The following is a 23,154-nucleotide window of genomic DNA, read 5'->3' on the forward strand; positions in this document are numbered from 1 at the left end:
GCTTCCACCGTGCTTAGCGTGGAGGGCGTACGACAGCATAGCGAGCAATATGGCAATGCTCTTTTTGCAAGGGTCTTCAGGCGCCGTAAAACGCAGACATATATGCTTCAAAACACATTCAACGTTTTCGTTGCGAAGGACCCAGCTGTAAAGAGCGCAGATAAACTTTAATCTCCGGAATATGGGCTACAACCTACGCCACAGGATAAGTCAGCGTGTTATAACATTTCCGGGCAACACAGCAAGCAGGAAGGAAAGCGCGAAACGTTGACTCACCACGCGGGGCAAAATGCCTGCCACCTCAGCAGGGCAGACTCGCTCATGTCGCGCACGCTGAACAGTTTCCGTCAGCCGTGCGATGTTCAGCACCTGGCTGCTTGCACGCAAGTAATTAACTGCTCTCCTCTGCGTTGAAAGCAAAGCTATGTAATTAAAAGTGAACTGAAGGAGGGTCCTCGCAGAAGGAGGGCAGTGTCCCGACTGGAACGGCATAAATTTGCATAGACTTTCCATGAAATGCAAATACCGCAAGGTACTCTGGAATGGAGGCAGCCAGCTTCGGTTCACCTTCATTCCCGCAGTACAAGCAGCGGCGTTCAGCAGACGGTCAGCGGAGCCGCCTCTCCGGGCGGGATGCCCCCTTTCTCGAGGCTGCAGAAGGACAGCGTCTTGCTCTTCCTCTGGCTGCAAGCAGAGAATCGCAGGGGTGAGAGGGCAGCATCTGGGTGGACGCAAAACTGCACTGTCTTCTCCACTGGAGCCGACTTTCGATACTCAGCGATGCGAGGAAACCGAAGGTTCTACGCACCCCGCCCGTTGCTACGAGCATCGTGTTAGTTGTGGGTTGCCTCGCGGCTGCATATTGCGCAAAGTGACTGTCAGAAGCCGTGCACCTGCGGTCAGATGTCGCTTATTTTGCACCGTAACTGCTCTGCTCGCGTGCTCCACACGAGTCTGGCACACTGGGGACGTTCGAGGGATACTATGCGAAGCGGCTCTGCCAAAGGCTGACGGAACTTTTTAGGTAGGCCAGCTTGAAGGATGGTACATGCAACGTAGACAGGGCCATTTTCTTTACACAGCTAGCCAAGAGACACGCCATTCTGCACTATCATTCGTTGGGTGCATCTGCATGATCATTTCACAGCTATATGTGTCCTCCACTCTGTAAGAATATTCTTCTTACTGTTTGAAAACTATGTCCACGTCCTACCGTTCAAACTGGCCTAACCAAATGCAATCGCCCCAACTAGCCCGTGAACATGTCAGTCTGCTAGCACGACGCGAGTAGCTATAATAAATGGATACACCGCAGCAGTGGAGTGGTCTGAGCATCCGCCTCACTTGCGGGGGGTGAGGGGTTCGATCCCCAGTGCCGCCGCGCACCCACCTCTGATAATGTGGGCGCAGGCTTTTCCCTGGACTGGTGCCCGGCTTAGTTGGGATGAAATGCCTGGCAAATGGGCCTCGCCCCCCCCCCCTTCCCCCCCCCCCTCGCGCAGACAGAAATACCTCTGCCATGACGCTTTTTGACCTCAGAAGCCCTCGCACCATAGAAAACATCACGACATTTAAAAACACTGACAAAACCGTTGATGCATTGTGCTTTTAGGCTGATGATTTTCCGGTTGATGTTTTTCGCCTTTGCCGCATCCTATTGCCTGAACATGGCGCCAAATAATTTCGCTTTACTTTGGCTGCCGTTGCGGCTTTCTATATTTTTTATGCTTTAACATTTTTTGCATAACAAACATTTCAAACAGCCTGGCGCGCCGCGTTGGATCATCCGATGAGAGGCGCTCGCTTTCAGCGCCGCTTAAACTCTCTCCGTACTCCCGCACTCACTGCTCGCTGGGGGGCGTCGCTATGCCCGCCTATCAAGCCTCTCCGTCTCCACTGATGCCGGTGTTCTCTCACTGAGGGGAGGGAGGGGGGGGGGGGGGGGGTTCGCTCGACTCGCTGCCAGGGCTTCACTCGGCGGCTACGCAGAGACATACACCGGCATTTTCGTCGAAAGGCACTCGTACTGCTTACGCCGCAGTAAAACAGCTTGTGCTGGACAAGATAGGCAATAGTTGATGTTTGTTCAATTATTTCCGAAGAGCCACACAAACGACGACGGAGATCAAGCCATTTACGTGCGTGTTCCCCGCCTTGGTCTCTGTGACGTCGTTTCACAGTGGAACAATACCCAGCGGGGGCGGGACGGCAGTCTGCCTCCGGACTCACCGTTTGCTGACGCGACTGTTCATGGAGATGATGCGGACTCTCCAGAGGTGCAGGTTGGTCCGGAAGAAGATGTACCGGCTGCTCCGGTACGAGAACGATGCCCTGAGGATCTTGCCCACGTGCTTGTCCGTCTTCACGAGAAACGTGTGCTGGGCCTTCGGGTACAGGGTGAGCGGTCGTCTGCGCGAGCAAAGTTTTTGCCTTCGGATGTCTCTGTCATGCCGGCCCGCCAAAAGAACAAAATAAAAAAGCTTCGCCACGGTGCGGCATCCTATGACCAATAAGTTGAGCACGGCATTCTTTGACGCAAGTTCGTAAGGTGCTGAAAATGACGGCCCGCTTGAGTTGTCCGCGATCTCTTTTCTTTTTCTGCGGGTATGGGTGTAGATAGGCTAGAATAAAAATAGAGCATTTTTTCCTCACGAACGTCGCCTTAGGGGAAGAAAAGGGCTCGCTTCCAATTTACTTCCATCGATACATGCCGTCATTGAATAAAGCACATTTCACGTTGAAAAAAAAAAGAGAAGTCCGAAGAAATTAGATGCAAATATGAACTGCTCACGTGTGTGTTGGTACGCGTACACGCTTTGGACGACATGGCCACTGTTTGTCACAGTTTTATAGACAAAACGTGCCATTTAATCTCACATTACCGTTGGCAACAGAATGAACCTGTGATACTTCCCCATCCTTTTAAGAAGTCTTCAGATGACGCAGACAACATTTCGAAAACTGTAGCACATTCTTGCCTCTCCTAAGAAATATTTTTAAGCCACGCATTATAATCCTTTGTTAGGCGCATAAATTATCGCCGCCGATTGTTCTTGCTTCCTCCTCTGTCTTTATTTCGCCTACCCCTATCACTCTCGCTGCCTCTTCTTTTTCTGCCGGCTGAAGATCAGGTGTGCAAGAAAGAACTAGAAGTGTATGCAGTCAGTAAACAATTTTTTTCTTCCTTCTTGTTGTCATTTTTTTAAAGCAATCTAGCACCACCATCTAAATATATAATTCCACCATAAATAAACGATTACGCTCTCTTTCGAAAACACACACTACTGTATTTGATTTTGATCTCATTATAACTGCATCACTTGTGTCATGGGTTGGGGTAGCTTTCATTTGAGCGGCGTATTTCAACAGATCCTGCGTCATCGCATAACGGTCATCGCATAACGGTCACGCTGTCATCGCATAACGGTCACGCTGAGCAATACCGCTGACTAAACTCAAGGTCGTTTACAGGCCTGAGAGATAGCCTTTCTTTCATGTTTCATGTTTGCCTCTTACGAAGCTGGCGTCCGCTTTTTTTTCTTTCCATCGGGCGAGGGAGGTGTCGAAACGTCTCCTCTCTGGACAGCTGCAAACCGCGGTTCTGCTGCCGCTTCCACCGTGCTAGCTCCAGGCGCACACAAGAGTCCAGCGAGCAATATGGCGTCGCCCAGGGGTCACTTAATCAAAGGCTCCCTGGATGCCGACATACATGGTCTGTTCTGAAAGTAGTAGGACTCATTTTTTTAAACAAAATTTATTCAAGATAATAGTACAAACGATTACAATTTTTCAAGGTACCACCCTTCCGCACCTACACGCTGGTGCCAATGAGTTTTACAGTTTTCGTACGCCTCCAGGAACGCCTGGACCGGAATGCTGTTTAGCTCCCTCGTCACGGCCTGTTGAACCACCTCTAGCGATCCGCGATATTTCCCCTCGAGCGTCGATTTTATTCTCGGGAATAGAAAAAAGTCTGCCGGGGCCAAGTCGAGGCTGTAGGGGGGCTGAGGCAGCGTTGCCGCCTTGTGCTGGGCAAAAAATCTGGGTCCTCATTCACATGATGAAGAAGATCCTACCGGTTGGCCTTTTCCTCCTCTGACAACACTCCCGGCACCAACTTCGCGCATGCTTTCCTCATGGATAAGTTTTCTGTCACGATCTTTAAAACTTGGGTTTGAGGAATGCTCAAGTCATCAGAAATCATTCTGATACTCATTCTACGATCGCTGTTAAGTAAATGTTTCACTCGCTACACATTTTCGTTGGTCTTGCTGGTCGAAGGGCGTCTGGAGCGGTCGTCTTCCTCCACTCTTTCCTTACCTTCTAGGAAAAGCTTGTGCCACTCAAAAAACACCTGATCTACCCATGGAAGCGTCACCGTAGGCCTCCTTAATCATGTTGTGAGTCTATTTGTCCGTTTTACCAAGATTTACTCAAAATATGGTCGCGTATCGCTGATCCAGTAAACGCTCGGCATGACGAGACGTTTCGACAGGGGTTCACAGTACAAGCGACCTCTTCTCTTTAACGGCCGAGACCCGACTGCCGATTTTCCCCAGCATTCCCAATATCCCCCTTCAACGATCCTGCACGCGCAGTCCGCCTCTCGTCCGCCCGTTGGCCCAGGAAAAAACCAGTCCTACTACTTTCAGAACAGACCCTGTAATCCTCAGTGGTGTGTCGTCCGTTTCCTTGTCTTTTGTGCTCGTCTTCGTTCGCGCTGTTTATTCAAGAGGTAATAAAGGAGCAACTAGTCATTAGCATCCACCGAAGCGCAGCCATGCGACTACAAAGGAAAGCTGTTAACAAAAGCTTCGTAGCCAAAACAAAATTAGTCCTCGTCTCTGGTTCCACTATCCCGGACGTATACGGTGGTCCAGCGATGGAACCCCAGACCAGGCCGAATTTTTCTTTAACTGCGAAACTTCTATGAAAGCTGTATAGCCTTTTTTTTGTAGCTTTATGCCTGCACTTGGGTGGATGCTAATGAGTAATCACTCCCTCATTACACCAGCGAGTAATATGACGACGGCCAGGGAGCGTAGAATACATTTTTTTTTTTTTAGCGCAAAAGCCCAGGACGAAGAAAGGAGACACACGCAGGACGGCTCATCGGCACTATCGACACTGGTCGCCGCAATCCTTCGTCTAGCAAAACACTCAACGGACTAAAAAATAAAGGGGAGCGCTTTTATTGCGCAGCGATACTTAGACCGTGCACCTCTACATGGGAAAAATACTACGCCACTGAAGATGTGCACCTAGCAGCGGTGAGAAGCGCGAAACGTTTTTTTCTTCACAATGACTTGCCCAAAATGTTAACGAGTAGCCCAAGAAAATTTTGGAAAGTGATAAATCCCCAGCAATCGCGCGACGTAACCATTACTAACGATAATGGCGATTTTGTCTGGGATGCTCAGTGTGCCAACATATTTAACACAGCATTTTCACCATATTCACGAAAGAACCTGATGAACCATTTGTTTCCCTACCTTTCATTACCGAACAGGCAATTCGAGCCATGATTTTTCGTGCCAATAACATTTCGTGTTTAACTGACTAATTAAAATTTTTATCAGCTGGAATCGACGAAATTAATTCAAGTTTTTAAAGAACACAAAGGACATTTCTTGCAAATTTTAGCGCTCACTATTTTCTCAGTCCCTCGCCACGGGTCATCATCAGCCTGACTACGCCCACTGCAGGACAAAGGCCTCTCCCATGTCTCTCCAATTATCACTGTCCATCGCCAGCTGAGGCCACCGTATCCCCGCAAACTTCGTAATCTCATCCGCCCACCTAACTTTCTGCCGCCCCCTGCTGCGTGTGCCTTCTCTTGGAATCCACTCCGTTACCCTTAAGGACCAGCGGTCATCTTGCCTTCGCATCACATGCCAGCTGGCCAAGCCCATATCTTTCTCCTACAGGTATCATCGCAGAAAACTGGACGATGGGGAAGGTGTGTTCAAATCAGGTAACAAACACTCGCCACTCAACTACCGTCCCATTTCGCCGACTAGCAACCGTTGTAAGCTCGTGGAACACGCCACCCAGGTCGTGCAGCACATAGACTCCATAAACTTTCTCACTCCATCCCAAAACGGATTTCGAAAAGGCTTGTCGCGCGAGACGCAGGTTGCGTGTCTTCCTTCAGGGTCTCCATTCCAGCCTTGATGCTAACTGACTGACGGCATCTTTTTAGACTTTGCCAAAGCAAGCACCCGCCATTCGGAATCCACAACAAGCATACACCTCATCGATTCATTAGAAGCCGTGCAGAGGAGAGGTGCCCGTTTCTTTCATCGCTCACTCTCCTCCCACATTACAAAGTGAACAAAAGAGGGGGAAGCCTCACGGTGCTTGCCAACTTTTCGACAAGAAGACGTCTTCGCCCGGGCAAAGCGTCCATCACTGTCTTCACTCCGAGGAGGGGGACTACGTGAGGGGGAGGAGAGTGTCAGGTGGAAAAGGTGTCAGGATGAGCAGTGAGAATCTTCTCCAGGCATGATCACTCTCAAGCTGCAGTCCCATGTATCGAGTCTGTCTTTCCCTCCGTCGCCGCATTCCTTGCCTGGGTCTGTTCCACAAATGCCATTATTCCCAGCTCCGACGGGAGCCACAGATATGCGCACCTCCATCACGCGCGTCTCACCGCGTCCGCCATCTGTTGAGTGCTTGACGACGACATTTCCAAGTCATTTCTCCTCCAGGCAGCAAGCGTCTCCATGAAATCTAAGCCAGCACCTGCTTTATCATCAAAAACGATGACTATATCTCACCTATATCATTACCAAGGGGTGAGAATGCGCAAAGTAAAATTGGACACAACAGTTTAGAGCGAGCTATCGAGCCGAAAAATGCAGCGGCGACGCAGTATTTGCTCGAAGCGAGCAGGCAAGGCTCCGGCATGTTGTCAACGTTAACCACGCAAGCCAGGCAAACACCGGAACGCTAAGTCCGCTGGTTCGCGCATGCATGTACGCAAGATGCAGGGCTAGCGCATGCGTTCTGCGCATGCGCACTACCGTCCCCGCAAAGATCATTGCGTACGCCAAGCAGTTGCGGACGCACCGTTAAAACTGTCTGCGCATGCGCACTCAGACGGCGGCCAACTAGAGAGAGGGAGCTCTCATGTCCAGCTAAAAAAAAAGAAAATGTGGTGCAACGGCCTGTCCCAAATTCTTTCCTTCGTCCATGCTCCAGAATCCCCCAGGAATGTTCCTCTGTAAAGCGCCGCCCCGCGAAGGAAACGAGAGTAATTTTTGCTCCCATTTGCCGCAGTAAGTCGCAGGCTGCACTCGGCAGGTGCGGCGCAGACACGAGGGCTGGAGAGGGAGAACGAAAGCGCCGCCAGAGATCTGACGGAATGGGCTGGCCCTGACATCGGGGAAGCGTAGGGCGCAATTTATATCTCCTCGCGGAACAGGAAAAGCCCCCAAAGGGCCGCGCTGTCGCACACTAACCGCGAGGCGCTGCGATTCCCCACCACACGACATCGAAAGAACGCGGTTAACGGCGATGAATCCCGACTTGTGCGAATAGAAAAAACTCGTAGGCGACCTTCAGTGGATCGTTTGGATGCGGTAGCAGCTAAACGTTCTTTATATCTGAGGATAACACACTGAAGTTGGTTATGTATCCGAGGTGGCGCACTAGGTTCGCTATTTTCGAAGTCAACGCCAACTAAATTTCTTTGCATCCGAGTTTAATACACGCAAGGCTGTTATATCCACAGACTCATCGTGCAAAAGAGCTACCGTACCCTTCGTTGATGTCGATGTCGGCGCTGCCAGCTTCGCCGTCCAGAGTGATGGTGAAATATCCCGTCGCCGGAACAGCGTCGTCGCTCCTGGAAAGCTCCACGGACAAAGAGTACTGGAAGGCTGGAAGAGATATTCGACACGGTCAAGCACCCGTGCGGCACCGGACAGCATTAAATTACCGCACGGATTTTGAATCCTTAGCACACCCCATGCATTCCTTATGGCCGGTTGAACAAGACTTTGCGAAGGCAGAAGCCTGTTATAAGGAAGGTTCTGCAGAGCGTAAGAGCAGTAGGTCAACCGTATTCCTATATCGCACAAAATCTCACCGCGCTCTCTAGTTTTCTCTCATTCGCAAGTTAAGATATTCCCATTGAATTACGCGCTGTTCGCTACTGGCAGCCGAAAAATGGCGTTAGTTGGCGATGTCCAGTAGTGTTCCTGTATGTTCTCCCGCAGGCAGCAGAGTTGCGAAAAAGGCCGCCATTATGTTCCAAGCTCTGCGGGAAAGTCGCTCCTCGTGTGGCAGGTGCCATGTCTAAAACATCGCCGGCAATGTTCGGTACGTCGCTTGCTTTCTATTAGACCAACAGTTACGATGGATCAAAAGCGACACCTTCTTTTTTGTACTATTTAAATTCACAGCCACAGATGCAATAGTCCAGCATTCTTCTCAAAAAAAAAAAAAAAGTGGCTGTGGCTCAACTGAGCTGATGCAGGATGTACAGAGCGAAAGGTCTGTCAAGCATGGTTAGACACGGTTTAGCTTTGGTTCATCTTCACTTTTTCACGTCTTCAGCATAGCAAATCGCGTGATGCATCACGTGCCACAAGTGCCAGAGCGAGAGTCCAGGGCGGCGGTCGGCGCAGCGGCGGACGCGACTGTCAAACGCTCAGCTACGGCGTCGATAAAGAAGAAGATCGGGGCACCTGCCACGCGCGATTTTGCACATGTGCCATGCCTTCTGTTAGAGGTCAAATCCAAGAGCCAGATGACCTTCAGGCTCAGCATGGGAGGAGCAGAGCTTTTCGCTTTAGAACACTACGCTGAAAACTCGACCATCACGTAACTCGTCCAGAAATAGTCGGGGATTAGCCCAGCGTTTTTCCAAATCATGGCATGAACGGAATCGCCATTCATTTAATTAAGAGAAACACAGTATACGCTATGCTAAACAGAGACATTTAGCATAGCATGTACCGACACGCGTCGACCACGTACCGCTCACCACCAGTGAGAGCGCCAGTACCAGAACGCAGAGGCGGATGGTTGACGTTTGCAAACGCTGACCTGGCACAAATTCGGCACTTGAAATAAAGCATAGGATAGACAGTAGGCATGCCTTGGGAGCCCATAGAAACACTACTTATGAAGCAGTCCAAGGTGATATGGGGCAGTCAACGTTCGAAGCGCGTGAAGCAAAAAGTAAGGCTCAGTATGAAAAACGATTGAGGCATATGAATGAGAAACTGCGGGTGGCAAAAATTTCAGACACATATACCGACGCAGTGTCGATACTACGTGGAGGCGAAGAACTAGACGGCTTGATAATAAATACAAATGCCAAAGGGAAGCAACCGCTGGTAAGACAAACTTGGAAAAAAGTACGACCCTCAGAAAATACTTACTATTAAAAAAAAATGCTTAATAAGCCGAAGTTGGAGCTGTACAGGTCGCTAAGTCGAAGATTAAAAGGGAAAACTTTTTTGATAATTCTAAAGGAGTGGTTTACTTTTCGAGGCTAGGGCTGGGTGCTTGAGGAAGAAGTGTTATCGAGCAAAGATTTCAATCCACAGACGACGTTTACTGTTGCTGCATGCTATACAGGCAAACCACAGAATATATTCTCATCCAGTGTAAGACCCTCCAACCCTCAGTGCACGTTTCGTAATAGCCAGGACATGATCATTTTTGAAAAAGTAGAAACAAGTAAGAGACGACTAGAGGATTGGTGGAGAAGGTAGAGAGAGTAGTTTAAAAATGGGAAGAAAATTGGCAGTTAATCATCAGATACTGAGCACGCTATGAATTATCGGCTCTGTGACAATTGTCACACAACCGATACAAAGGAAAGGCTAATAATTGCTTATCTGTATAAATCAGCCCCTGCTGAGAATTACCTGTGAAGTCGGCTGTGCCGCAACGAATTGAACGAATAAAGTTACGTGCGTGCGTAGAAAACAGTGGAGCAGCTCTCCTCCTTGCGGCAGCACATATAAAGAGCACGATACGGGGCGAAGACGTGTTGTCTGCTGCCGAAATGCAAGTATTCGTGCTTGCTGAGTCCCCATGCAATGCGTGTTTTCGGGCTCAAAAGAAATGCGAACAGGAAAATTCAAATTCGAGCACAAGAACACTAACTGAAGGAAGGTAAACGTCGTTCGATGAAACTGTAAAAGCGGTCAGCGCAATTTAGAAGAACTGACCACAGAAGTCCTACGTGAATTAAACATCCCCACCCTGCCGGCCATCGCGCTCGCTCATGATGTGCTCCCGACTTTTCGTAAGCCGCGCTTCGACTTATCCTGCCTCGGTTGTATAGTCAAACAGCATACGGGAAAGGATGAGTGTCGAAAGCCCAGCAGCTTGAAATCATGGATCGGAGGAAGGTGGCACTAGACGCAGAAGCCTGGACCCACTGCCGAATCCATTTCTTGAAATTCGTCGACCATTCTATGGTGTAGTGGATGTGGGAGACATTGGCCATGCAGGGCTTCAGCTGCATGGACGTCCTGTGCCAGCGCAGCGTGAATAAGCCGGCGCTAGAGTATTTGGTTACTCACCGCAGTACGGGAGCGCGTCCATGGTCTGCAGGTACATGCGCACCGACCGGTTGCTCCGGGGCCGCCACTCGTCCGCGTGGAGGCCCATGCGCGCGCAGCGGCTGCCGTCGACGCCGCAGTCCGAGCACTGGCCCCGGACGAACATCTGGTAGGAGGGGCAGGCGAACGCCATCCACTTGCAGGGCTGCTGCTCGCTCACCGTCTCCAGGTAGTAGGACACGGAGCGCTCGTGGTTGCACACCACCGCCGAGCGCATGGCTGCGGTGAGTCGCCAACTGATGTGGCACGCCATCCGTTAGCAGAGAGTCGCTCACCTTGCACGATGCCCTTGCTGTACGTGGACGACACGCTCGTGGTGAAGGAGCACCCGGGCATCTTGTTGCCCCCGTTGGGATAGAAGTCCAGGTGACCAGTGGGCTCGTACATCCCGAGGCCCTCGCCCTTCACTGGACAAGACCGAGAAACGCACTGGAAACAGCCTTCTCTCCCTTTTCACTGCGAGGCTCTGCTCTAATTACCGTCAGCGACGTCTCGCGACAAAACTACCATTATCAGTGGCATATTGGGTCTCAGGCACCCTCCGGAAACAGCTGCGCACCCGCGACAGTGTTTTGCACGATGCTCTACACGCGGCTTTGCTCCCTAGCCGCACGAAAACAGCGCCTCAGGACGGTCTTACTACGCCGTTCCCTTACTGCACACGTGACTGGGCCCGCAGAACGATGGAAAGTTTCGTTCTTCTTGTGTTGGTGCCAGCCTGCGCCTGAGTCGACGCACTGGTAGCGAGGCGAACCACTGTGTGTCCCTTAAACATACTGCCAGACAAAGTGTAAACCCGCTCGGCAGATAGAGTCCGTAGAAGTTGATGGCATGTGCTGCCCGATGGGAAAGACTTCTCGCGGGAGCTGGTCCATCGCACCAACCATACACTGACCTCGTATATCACAGTGGGGGAGCCAGCGATGTCTAATGGCGGGACCGAGGTAAGGCACGCGCGTCTGTTGTACAGAAAAGTCTCGCTGCCCTCGGGAGCACGCCACACAAGTGTGAAGCGCGTTGTGCAGACCTTGTCAGAAGTTTGCAGCCCACCTTGACCATGGCCAATGGACTTCCCCGCGATCGACGTCTGTAAACACTGCTCAGAAAATACTACTAGTCTCTCAGCGAGCACACTATCCCTTTTACAACCATTAAAAGCCGGGAAAGCCTGACAATCATGCAGTTATTCAGCCTATTCAAACATTTTTTTTCCAAGCTTCAATCTGTGATGTTTTTTGAAATTGTCACACGCTTTTCTTTTCTCTCATAGATGCATTCTCTTCATTAGTGCTTCGTACTGCCTTTTACAGGACGTGTACTTTTCAGTGTCGTTTTCTTTTTGCCAATCAAAAGATGTGAGAAGTCGAATTTATACCTACCAAAATCTTGCCTGAGATTCAAGAACTTGTAACAAATAAAATTAAAGAGGGAAGCTTGCCGAGATCGAAGACCGTCCCTCCGTCGGTGTGAAGAATGTCGACGAAGCGTGCGTCAGTCGGGTCTAGACGGGCAAAGTTCGGCATGTGCTGGAAGTACGGGTCGGCAGGATCCAAACCTGAAAGCACCGGTACATCCTAAACTGACACTGCAGTTCGCCGACGGCCAGGGAAACGCGCATTTGACATCACACTCGGTCCAGCCATGATCGAAATCCTGTACTTCTCCAACTACGAACTAAAAGGTGAAGATTCTTAGTCAATCCGTAACAAGGGAGTGATTAGCATCCACTCAAACGCAGCCATGAGGCCACAAAGGAACGCAATGCAGCTTTCCCCGAAACATCGAATACCTCTTTCCACTGGGGAGGAGGAATAAGCATTTCCTACTGACGACGCTGTGAGGGGGCCGAGGCTGCAGTTGCGCTCCACTCGGAGTGTTTGATCAATTCGCTTTCGCCTTCCTGGCTAGCTCAGCTCGTAACGCGACCTCCCCGAACAGGTGGTGGTACCGGGTTCGAACGCGAGACCAGGACGAATTTTTCTTCATGCACGAAGTTTCTGCGGAAGCTGCGTGGCTTTCCTTTGTGGCCGTATGGCTGCGGTTGGGTGGATGTCAGCGAGTAATTACCCCACTTCGGGGGATTCCGCTAAACAGTGGTCCAGACAATCTATCGCCGCTCCGTGCCCAAATACGGTTCACCATCGGCCAGGAGAACAGGAAGACGAAAAAAATTCACCGGGAGTCGAACTTTCCACCTCTTCAAAAAGACTGCCGCTTCAGTGACCCGTCCGCGTCTTTTCTATTTTTCTTTCCTTCTCCCCATTTTTCTTCCCTTCCCTCCAGTGTAGACGGCGTCGCAAAATTTCGTGAAATGTCGCGGTCTCCTGCAATCTAGGAGGGCCTGGAACAACAGGGGTGCTCGTAAAGGGACATTGAAGACAAATGAAATTCGGCGAGTTTCGGTAGGGCACCGCGCTCTCATCACAAAAAGACGAAAACAAAGTCTGAAAGACGGCACACAGGCGTCGCCACCACCGACCGATTGCGCAAGTAAAATGGCTGAGTCGACACCAGTTTCACAGCGACAGCTCTATCCTCGCGGTACAACTTCCGATTTCGATACGGATGAGACAATGACCTTCAATGCCTCACAAGGTCAAAACGAACTTAACAGCGTGGTGGTATGGCCCAAGCTATGGTAATATGACCACGTGATCATAAGACTATGATTATTGGGTATCTGACCATGACCTTAGACCTTGACATTTGATTTGGTACAGTGGAGATCATGCTTAACAAAGCTTCCGCTCGTATAATTGGGTTCAGGCCACGTTGAACCAGCCATTTCTTTTTTTCCGAGAGGCTGCGCTACACCCATATTCGCTTCAAAACGGTGGCCACCCGTCTCTTTCGGTTGAGACATACCTGAACAAGCGCATTTTCAACGGGCGCAGTTTTTTCATACTTCGTAGGATTACACTCAAACATATCTCCCCATGGCAGACTTGCATTTTTTTTGTTGTTAATTAACGTCCTTACCATTGTCAAAAACGGTGCCCGTCGGTTTTCTATGGCAGCCTTAACTAGCCTATACAAGCGATGGACAAACTTCAAAAGAATGATATAGCTACGCGTCGGAAGAATTCATTCTAAAACAGCGCTAACAAGACAAGGACGACTATATCAACACGAGCGTGTTGTACGTTTCCTTCCGTCGTCCTTGTTTTGTTTGCGCTGTTTTAGAATGAGCACCTACCAACTCGCCCAGGCTTCTACTTTGTCGGAAGAATGGACCATACCTTCAATATTTTCATAACAGTACCTTACAATGTTCCACAGTTGCCTGACAATTAAAACTGACGTCCAGAAATGCTGAGCGTGCTTCACGAGTAGGAAAAGGGAATGCGATAGAGGACAGCCCGCTTCACTCCTTTTTTGATTAGAGTGTAACGTAATTGCAGAGGGTTCAGAGATTTCTCCTGAGATGAGGCTCAGGAGAAATTCCTTTCACGCCTGCTATGATAACTTTTGATTGCCATGTACGCGTGCGCACGGTCTTTTGGAGGGCCCATACGCCGATCGCTTTAACCTCTTTAAGCAGTTGTGTCTTCTTGGCGCTAGAATCCCCTTGCTGTGCCTGCCAACCAAGTCGCCCAGCAGCCAACCCTTCTCCCTGACCGAGAGCAGTGCAGCCCCGGCGCCGAAAGAAGGCCACGCACCGGTGATTCGGCCCAGGCCGGGCAGCCTCTCCCCCGCGTATCCGGCCACGTGGGCGCCCAGGCTGTGGCCCAAGATGTGGAAGGTCGACACGTTCGCCCCGAACACCGCCTGCGGGTGAAATGCACGGCTCCCGGTGAGCGGCTTCTGCGCAGCCAATTATGCCGCCGCTCAAGAAACTGCACGAGCCTGAAATCCGCCGCAGTTCATCTCTCGGACCGAGAAAGCACATAAGCAGCAAAACAGTACTCACTGTTCCAACACCCCGTGAACTCTATCAGGCGCCTATGAATGGCGTCTAGTAAACAGAACTCAGCTACAAAAATTCTATTCCATGCGATATACGTGTATCACAGCCTAGCATGTGTTGTTAAACTTAGCAATGTAATGTACAAGTCGGAAAAATGCCAAGTAATTATGAAGAAGACAGCACGCAGGCTCTTCGCTAACAAGAGTAGCTGCCGCAGCAGCACCTATTAGCGCCAAAAGCTGCGCACGTGCCATAATGGCCAGTTACAATACACAGCGCCCTGACAGAACTAGTGCTGCTGCTGCTGGTGCAGTCTGCTAGAGCCGTGACCTTGAGCATTACTATCAGTTAAGCGAGGTCCGACCAAAGGCTCATAAACTGGGAGACTTCAGTTCGTCCAACAGTACTCGCCTTCAGTTTCTCGATCATGGCAGCAATCTCGGCGCCCACGATGCGCGTGTTGGCCGTGGCCTGGCCGTACGGCAGGCCGTTGCCACCGCGCCAGTCGACGACGATGACGTTGTAGTCGCCGGCCAACAGCAGAGCGTTCTTCATTTTCTGACGGGCAGAAAAAAGAAAGCCAATTCCCGTCTTAACGGGCAGAACGGAGCAGCTGAGTACACGTTCGCCTCCACTGTGAAACATCTTCGTTGTTTCTCGGAAATTCTCGCTGTACGCGAGGAAAAACCAATGCACGTTCTTCAGGTTTGTGCACTTCGGGGGAATAAATAATTGACGAAGAAATCCTGCAGCCCCAGAACGTGTACGAATGCGAGGCAGCCATGCACACAGAGGGCCGAGTCAAACTTGTGCGGAGCGCTAGAGCGCGCACTGAAAGCTACAGCGAAGCCAGTTCTAAGAGGTGAAGAAAGACCCACAAGCCAGGTGGGGGCGAACGCCTTTCCTGATAACGACCCTAGCAAAAAAACTGATAGAAATTTCTACAAGTCTCTTAAAAGTATGTATAGGTCGTACAGGTCCTTCTATTAGTCTGATTTATATTCCTACCTGACCTATAGAACTCTGTACCAGACTGGTAGGGAGCAGATAGATCTCATTGTGCCATGTACAAGACCTGATAGGATGATGTATCAGTCTTTTACAGAAAACAGAGATCCTCATACAACATATAGAATGCCAACTGACACACTAATAAAGCCCCGTAGAATATTACAGAAGAGGGCAAATACGGGCTGGTTGGTACATGTTTCACGAATTGGAAAAGCGCTGGTGTAAATTCCTAGTCAAAGTTTGCTTCAGTTTCGTGTCTTTCAGGAGTGCAGAGATATTTTGCTTTTTTTTTCTCCACTTGTTCTGTGGTTGATGTTGATTGCTTTTTGTAGTTTGCTTATAGCAGTTTTCTTTTATTGCCTGCTACTCTGGGCTCAAGCTTTTACTGTTTAATGGGAAAATATTATTCCTGTTTTAAATGTGATCACCCTTCTGCTATTCCTGTTGTGTTCTTGACGAGAAGGTATGTGTTCATAATTTCTAGTCAGTGGCTCCTTTCGTTTGTTTTATGGTTTACAACTTGCAGGATATGCAGTGTTTTGAAATACTTTCTGTCACTCCTCCTGTTGGTGTGGTTGATTTTTATTGGGTTAATACTTTCTACAGAGCATTTTTTTTTGTTTCCTGCAGGACAAGGCAGGTGTGAATATGATGTGGGTTTCATTGTTATTCAATGTAAAAACCTTTGCTGTTTTAAACGTGATCAATTTATTAGTCGTTTTTGAACTGCTTGGTACATTAATTTTGTTGTGTAGATTTTTATTATGCATTCCTTCACAAATTGTTTGCTTCATCATTTGAATTATATGTACTGCCTTTTGTGATAATACAGAAAGATTGTTTTTTACTTATTTTCTTGGCTGTCGAGAAAGCTTGTTTCTCCTCGATGCACATACTACACCTATACAACACATGTAGGTACTGATAGGCGCCATAGATCTGGTACACTAATACGAATACTCTAATACACTGATAGACTTATATACGCAGAATAACGCTGATACATCCAGAATAGAACTAAAAGGAATTTTATCAGTGTATTAGTTGTATCGTTTCATAATGCAATAGACAGAACTGATAGGATTCTTAACAGTTTATCCTATCAGAATTTTTGCTAGGGGATCACCTGTTGTCTCATCCAGTTCTTTATTGTATTTTATGTTTCGCTACGCCCTACTCGACGCTGACTGTGCACAGAGGCAGTAAGTTCGTGCACTTAATACGTTGTAGCCGTCTTAATCAAAGCTCCACGTGAACAGCGTTTGCCTTATTGACTCGGCGGTGTCTATGGCGCTAGGCTGCCTAGTCCAGTGTCGCGGGATCGGCCATTTCAATGGAGGCGAAATGCAATAAAATAGAACGCCCGTGTGCTGTACTTACATGGCACTAGAGGGACGGTCGAAAATAATCCCCAACCTCGCACTACGGCTAAGCCGACGCCCAGCCACGGTGCTTACCGTCATCCACTGTCCAAAGTAGACCGCGTCCAGCCAGCCGTGCGTGATGACCTTGGTAGCCCTGGTGGCGTTGAAGGAGAGCTTCTCGTAGTCGCTCAGGGGCGAGGACCACTTGAGCAGCTGCTCCTTGATGGGGTTCTTGTTGGAGTAGAAGGCGAACATGGTGTTGATGTGGCCGCGCTCCTCGGGAAAGACGTTCACGGGCCGGTAGAGCGGGTGGAAGAACCTCTCCTTGTCCAGGCAGCCCAGCTCCTGGTAGCACTTCTTCCCTGCGGGGGCTGCGCCGAGAGAACTGAACGTATGACCACCCGGGCTCATTTTTACGCCTCTTTTACGCTGATCGGCGAAGACTCCCACGGCAGAGGCGGCAGTATTATATTGTCGCGTAGTGGTCACTGCAGTCCGGCGAGCAGGAAAACATCGAGAATGGCTTGCGAACGAAATTCTTTATTTGGGCTGAGTTGCGCCCGTAAAGAACTGAATGACTCGGCGGCGGCGTAGCAACCGGCGTGCCCGACGGTCGTCGAACAGAATGCCCGCTGTTCTCGGCCGAGCTCAATTTAAAGCTGATAGCGAACTTTCGAGACAAAGCGTGCAAAGTTACTAGGACATTCTGGAACAACGTAGAATCGGCTCCGCCTGGATGCGATCAATCGAGATAAATCTGGTCGCGTCTGGCATCACAAGTAAAGCGATAAAGCGGCGTGCCGGAAGCTTTGAAGAACGAACAAACAGTCACTACCAAGGTGAGCGGCGATACACACTACTCGCAAAATATCAGCGTTGACGCCACAGGCACTGGCGAGCGTTGATAACGGGTAAGAGAAGGAAGTGGGAGAAGAGCAGTAACCTGCTATTTTCCCACGGCATGGGATGGATGGCGTGGATGAGAAGAGGAAATGATGAACGTATCTGCTCACGCTTAAAGGGAACACGGGAGGTCGTGACCGCGCTGTTCGGAGCGCTAGTGCGTCCGGTACGGCCATGCGCTGACGCGAAATGGCGCAGGGGGACCTGCGCCTCATCTGCCACGTTGCCGGCCAGTGCAGTCGTGAGGGACGCACTGGTGCTCCGAACAGCGCGGTCGCGACCTCCCGTGTTCCCTCCGAGTGCGAAACAACCTTAACGCATGCTTGAACTCCAGAGGGCATAGTTGGAGCGGTGACTATGCTTCCCATTGCACTTTCCCCATGCTCTGCCCGCCACAGCTGCGGCAGCGTGTTACATCCCACTAGTCGACGCACCACAGCGCGCATTCATACCAATTCTACTTCCGGGCCCAAATGTTTATTTCAGGCTGGTGACGTCACACCGACCAGCCGACATCCGGTAAGCTTCTCGGAGTCGGAAAGTGGCAGGAAATGTTCACGCTACAGCGTCAGAGCGGACGTTCGGAACAAAAGCCATGGGAGGTGTCACACTAATTTAGGTTGCATCGACAGGGTTGTGACGTCACATGCTGAGCTGTGGAATGAAAATGTTCAAAACTCGAGTTGCGGTGTGACTATGAGGTCGCAGCACGACTCATCATGACATATACGGATGTAGGAAAAGAAAATTGCGGCAATTATTTAGGAATCGAAGCCATGGCCCTTCGGTTGCGAGTCAAGCACGCTACCCCACGTTCTTTTCATTTGGTTGAAGGCAGACCATGTGGTAGATCACGTGGTCTCGTATGCTTACCGAAGTGTGTTTAATTAGAACTAACCATGAAAGAAATTAGTAAATAACCATTAACGCTGCGGCGAGCGCAGGACAAACTTAAAAAGCAAGTTTTTTGCAGCGCATCCGAAGATTAGACCCTTCCCATCACAATGGTGGCTCAGCTTAGTTAAAGAAAAAGAAAGCTGGACTTGTGCGTGCCGCCCTCTCCTGCACGGGTTTCTGCAAATGCACGCCCGCAGCTCTGAAGGTCCCAAACACAATAAAGCCTCAGCCACGGTGGGGAGGCCCAGCTCAAGCCCTGAGGATGTTGACAGCGTGGCTTTTTGGGCTTGTTGGCGCGTATTCATAGCGAGACTGCAGCGCAGCAGGGGGCGAGGACACACGAAAAAGGAACAAAAAAACATGAGCGCTAGCTTCCAACGCGTTTTATTTCACACATGCAGCTCATTTATACGCCAAAGGCATGCTATATCACTTGTGCTAACGCTATTCATGCCTTATAAACGATAGTTCTTCATCACGCAAAAGTTAGCGCTCGTGTTGTTCGTTTCTTCGTGTGTCCTCGTCTCTTGCTGCGCTACAGCCTCGCTATGAAAGGCAGTTGGCTGATCGGGCGCAGAAACAGAGCTATGGCCGTAGGAGCCTTGGATTACGGGCCCCTCTCCGTTCGAGGGGCTCAAAGTTCTTTACTCGGTAAAAGGTTTGCGATCATCATCATCGAGCTGTATGCACAAAAACGCGGAGTACGTGCGCTATGTTCAGCACGCTGGCACAATTCTCTAACAGACCTGTCTACAGTTGAAGCACGCCATTTGTTGATGATGATGATAATTTTTTTATGGCGCAAGGGCATCCGTGGCTGAAGAGCGCCAAGGCACATTTTTTCTTTTTTTCCCCGTCCGCCCAAGGTAAGGCCATTCGCCAAGCGTTTCACCCCACATAAGCTGAGCACCAGTCCCAGGGAAACCTCGAGCCCATTATATCACCTGTTGGCGCCCGGCGGCATTGCAGGGTGTCGAACCCCGCATTTCTCGCACGCGAAGCGGATGCGCAAACCACCAGGCCATCGCAGCGGCACAGCACAGCATTGTATAGTTTAGTTACCGTAACCCTCCTGGAGGAAGAGGTCAACTCATCTAATCTAATGCAAAATTAGTACCCGTATAGTGCATTGGCGTAGGAACAGGTACGACCGCGATTGGGATATGAGGAACCAATATATTTGCTTAAAAATTCAATTTCACATTAGATTGCGCTGCGGTATCGTTTCTCATTCCCAGTCACTTATACGGATTAAATGCAACAGCTGTCATACGTCAGCGGGCGAGCAAGAAACCGTAAATGCTTTCTTATTCCTTCCTCTATTTCAGAAGACTACCTGGTCGCATCGGTGTTCGTTCGGAACGCTTAACAGTTATCCAGCGTTAAACTTTTCTGATGACCTCTGGAATAAAGCTAAGCATACATGCAGTTTTCTTTTAAGTTTCTGCTGATTAGGGTAAGGAAATAAACGCAGGCACGAAATTGGGCAACACAGCAGTTGCCTCCGAGCTGCTGCGCACAAGGAGGGTTCACGGAGGAGCCACCATTCACGCCACAGCTTCAAGACGATACGTTACAGGCTGAATAATTGAATCAGCAATGGCACTCACATACTGCTTCCAACTCATTAAATGGCTACTCAGGGGCAGCCTTTTTATCGTCACCACCAGCCAGGTGAGGTCCGCCGCAGGACAAAGGCCATCTTGTGCTGCGCCTGCCATGTTCAGTCTATGCCAGCAAATCGAATCGCACCTCCCTACTCGACTGCCATCAGGCCTCGGCAGGGTTGTGCTTCATTAACTCTCCTATCCTAACTGACCATCCGTTATCTGTTCCACGCAATCCTCGGCCAAACATCCTCTCGATTTCATCCTGGCCATCATTAACCTGCGTTTGGCCAGCATGGCTTCGAGCATTTAAAGCGCTTTTTTAAGCGTCCGAAAAGAATGAGAAGTGTGTGCGCGTACTCACCCTCGTCTGCTTTGTTTGAGGCTGAGAAGCCCAAACCAGATAAGATGAAAGCCAAAACGAAGCCTCCTTTAAGGCGCTCCATTTTCGCTCCACTTGGCTCGACCTCGATGAACAACGCGGCGGAAATTATCCCTTGCACCTCACCAACGCATCACCTCTTTTAAATCAGTGACGCGATTATAATTTACGCAATATTTCTCGCCCAAGCCCCGAGGCGTGCCCTGGCTTTAGCCAGGAACACGGTGCTCAGACACGGACGCAAAGAGGCATTGTTTTCTCAGCTGGAATCGGCTCTTCCTGTGGACTAGAATTGACGCGAAAGAACTGTGCTCAACTGCGTCAACACCTGTCGTGGCTCGGACCATCGCAGCTGCTTGAATCGCGACGTCAGTTTTCTGGTTCTGCAGTTTTTGTTTGTGTTTTTTGTTTAGTCCGAACAAAGGAGAATTCCTCCCATCATCTGTCTTTGGCATCGAGAGCGAAAAGTGCTAGCAGTATACATCAATGCCCTCGCGTGGCGTTCTGCTGTCTCATCTCAGCCGCCATCTGCTGAGGTGCCCCCCTCCCCAGGTCATCTTCTTAGGGGAGAACAGCGGCAGGCAAGGCCAAAGGAGGCTGCTACAGTCGGTACCCAACGACAGCTCACATAAAATTTATCAGCTCATCGGCGCGCATTTGACCAAAAAGACGATCTGCGCCACAAAAATGCATTCATTGCCATAATTATACCTAATCTGAAACTATATGAGCTGATTATGACAAACATATATCAGTCGATGATGTATCGGAAATTTCGCAATTCTTTTGCAGTGGTCCAGGAGTGGATATGACTCACTGCCGCATCCATGCTCTGGACCTCTTTGAGTCCTGGTGTGGAAAATAGGGTTAAAGTTCCAGCGCAGACTAATGAATCATTAAAAAGGAATGCCGTGCTTTAGTGGAGCGCGATTAAGGCTTCGCTGCTGCCAAGGAGTGCTCTTCGCCTGCACCCGAAGCGACGGCAGCTACGCATGGCGCGACAGCACGTTCGCCCAAAGACCTTTTGGCCGCCCGAACGCCGGAGCTGAAATTTTAAGGCGATTCTGTTGTTTAACCCTTTGCGGGATATTTTTCGCCAAATGGATGAAAAAATTTTCACTGCACGAGCGGAGCGCAGAAATGGTTCTCAACAAATTTTACGATTTTAATGCAAACGGTTAAAAGGAAAAAAGTTGGAAATATTTGGCCCGTTGGCACTAAATGGCGAAGAACGCTTTGGCGGGCTATACTTGGTTCGTTTGAAGCGAACGAGTAAAGCTGCGCAGATAGAACCGGACGAAAGGCACACATACGCACAGACAAAGAAGAAACTACTTTAACCACGAAGTCTCTGTGGAAGCTGTGTAGCTTTTGTTTGTAGCCGCATGGCTGCGCTTGTGCGGATGCCAATGAACTAACTCTTTTTCGAAGATACCCCCCGTGGCCTGTATGCTTGATACCGCCGGACCGATGCTCACCAGTGCCTATGCTGGCCGTACGATCTGCTAAGGAGGCAATGAGGCCAGGTTGTTGAGGATTGACCTGCGTCATCGAATGCCCCTTTAATGTAAAGCACGAGGATGACCCTCGTCTGGGCCGCGCCTGGGTTGCCGTTCACTTTTTCCTTCAGCTGAAAGAGGACGTCTTCTGTGGACATGTCTGGCCTGAACCCGAACACAGCGTCAGAGGAAGATCGTTGCGCCTCCAGGCGGGGAGTAAGGCGCGAACACGACGTGCTCAAGGGGCTCCCGATGTACGATGTGAGCGATATGGGTTATGCAGCGACAAGACAATGCCAGGTTTTGGAACCAGGGTTATCTACGCATGCTTCCAGTCTCGCTCAAGTTTCACAAGAGCACAAACTCCAAAAAATTACTCTGTTCATCAGTTAACAACAGCGACGACTTGCTCAAGCAGGCGGGGCCCGTTTGCTTGATGAAATATGCTTCTGTTATTTCTCTCTCAGTCTATCTTTTTTTGCCCGAGTGGTGAGCCTAGGTTTTTTCTTTTTTCTTAAAAAATAGGACAGCATGTACAACTTTTTCAATGTGTCCTCATGTGGCTACCATAACCATTCTTCACCTGCGTCATACGATGTCTCCCCTAACAGCTGGCCTTATGTATCCAAGGCCGCGGCTGAGAGGGATGACGTGAACAATATCAGCGGCACCCTCTCTGAACACAGTTTCATGTTTCTGGCAGCATTCTGTGACATTCCTTTCTTTGTTTCATGGTAATTCCTTATATCCATCGTCTGTCGCACAGTGTCAAGATGGTGGCTGACTGCTGCAAGCTTAGCGTTGTGAAATCTGCACCTTGCAAGTCGCCGCAGATTTGTGACCTAAACAAAGAAAACAATGCCCGAGAACGTATCAAGAAACATGAAAATGTGTTAACAAAGTGCACCGCTGATATTAGACGCAGCTGAATAGCGGTTATGGTGGCCACATTGAAAAAGTTGAAATGCTCTCCTGTTTATTGAAAAAAAAAGAAAAAA

At 49.8% G+C, this 23,154-nt stretch overlaps 1 protein-coding gene across 1 annotated transcript; it reads right to left on the bottom strand.

Annotated features, from left to right (window-relative positions):
• Positions 1-149: 149 nt before the first annotated feature.
• Positions 150-17,279, bottom strand: LOC149365255 (pancreatic triacylglycerol lipase-like). The gene is made up of 9 exons (XM_089568247.1): positions 16,962-17,279; positions 14,905-15,051; positions 14,246-14,354; positions 12,025-12,141; positions 10,862-10,993; positions 10,548-10,805; positions 7,763-7,883; positions 2,230-2,409; positions 150-684 (listed from the first exon to the last, which is right to left on the bottom strand). The coding sequence occupies exons 1-9, from the start codon at positions 17,277-17,279 to the stop codon at positions 597-599; spliced, it is 1,470 nt and encodes a 489-aa protein (XP_089424373.1). The 3' UTR covers positions 150-596.
• Between the last annotated feature and the right edge of the window lie 5,875 nt (positions 17,280-23,154).

This window comes from Amblyomma mixtum, chromosome 1 (assembly GCF_055824585.1).
Source record: "Amblyomma mixtum isolate Tamu chromosome 1, ASM5582458v1, whole genome shotgun sequence".
NCBI classification, from domain to species: Eukaryota; Metazoa; Arthropoda; class Arachnida; order Ixodida; family Ixodidae; genus Amblyomma; species Amblyomma mixtum.

Bases quoted from the DNA above. Each gene is read 5' to 3' on its own strand.
- LOC149365255 (XM_089568247.1), bottom strand. From the start codon at position 17,279: ATGAGCCCGGGTGGTCATACGTTCAGTTCTCTCGGCGCAGCCCCCGCA. The intron at 12,142-14,245 runs GTGCGTGGCCTT...CGGTGCTTTCAG, and splicing joins CGGCCTGGGCCGAATCACCG to GTTTGGATCCTGCCGACCCG. The intron at 10,806-10,861 runs GTGAGCGACTCT...GACTCACCGCAG, and splicing joins CAGCAAGGGCATCGTGCAAG to CCATGCGCTCGGCGGTGGTG.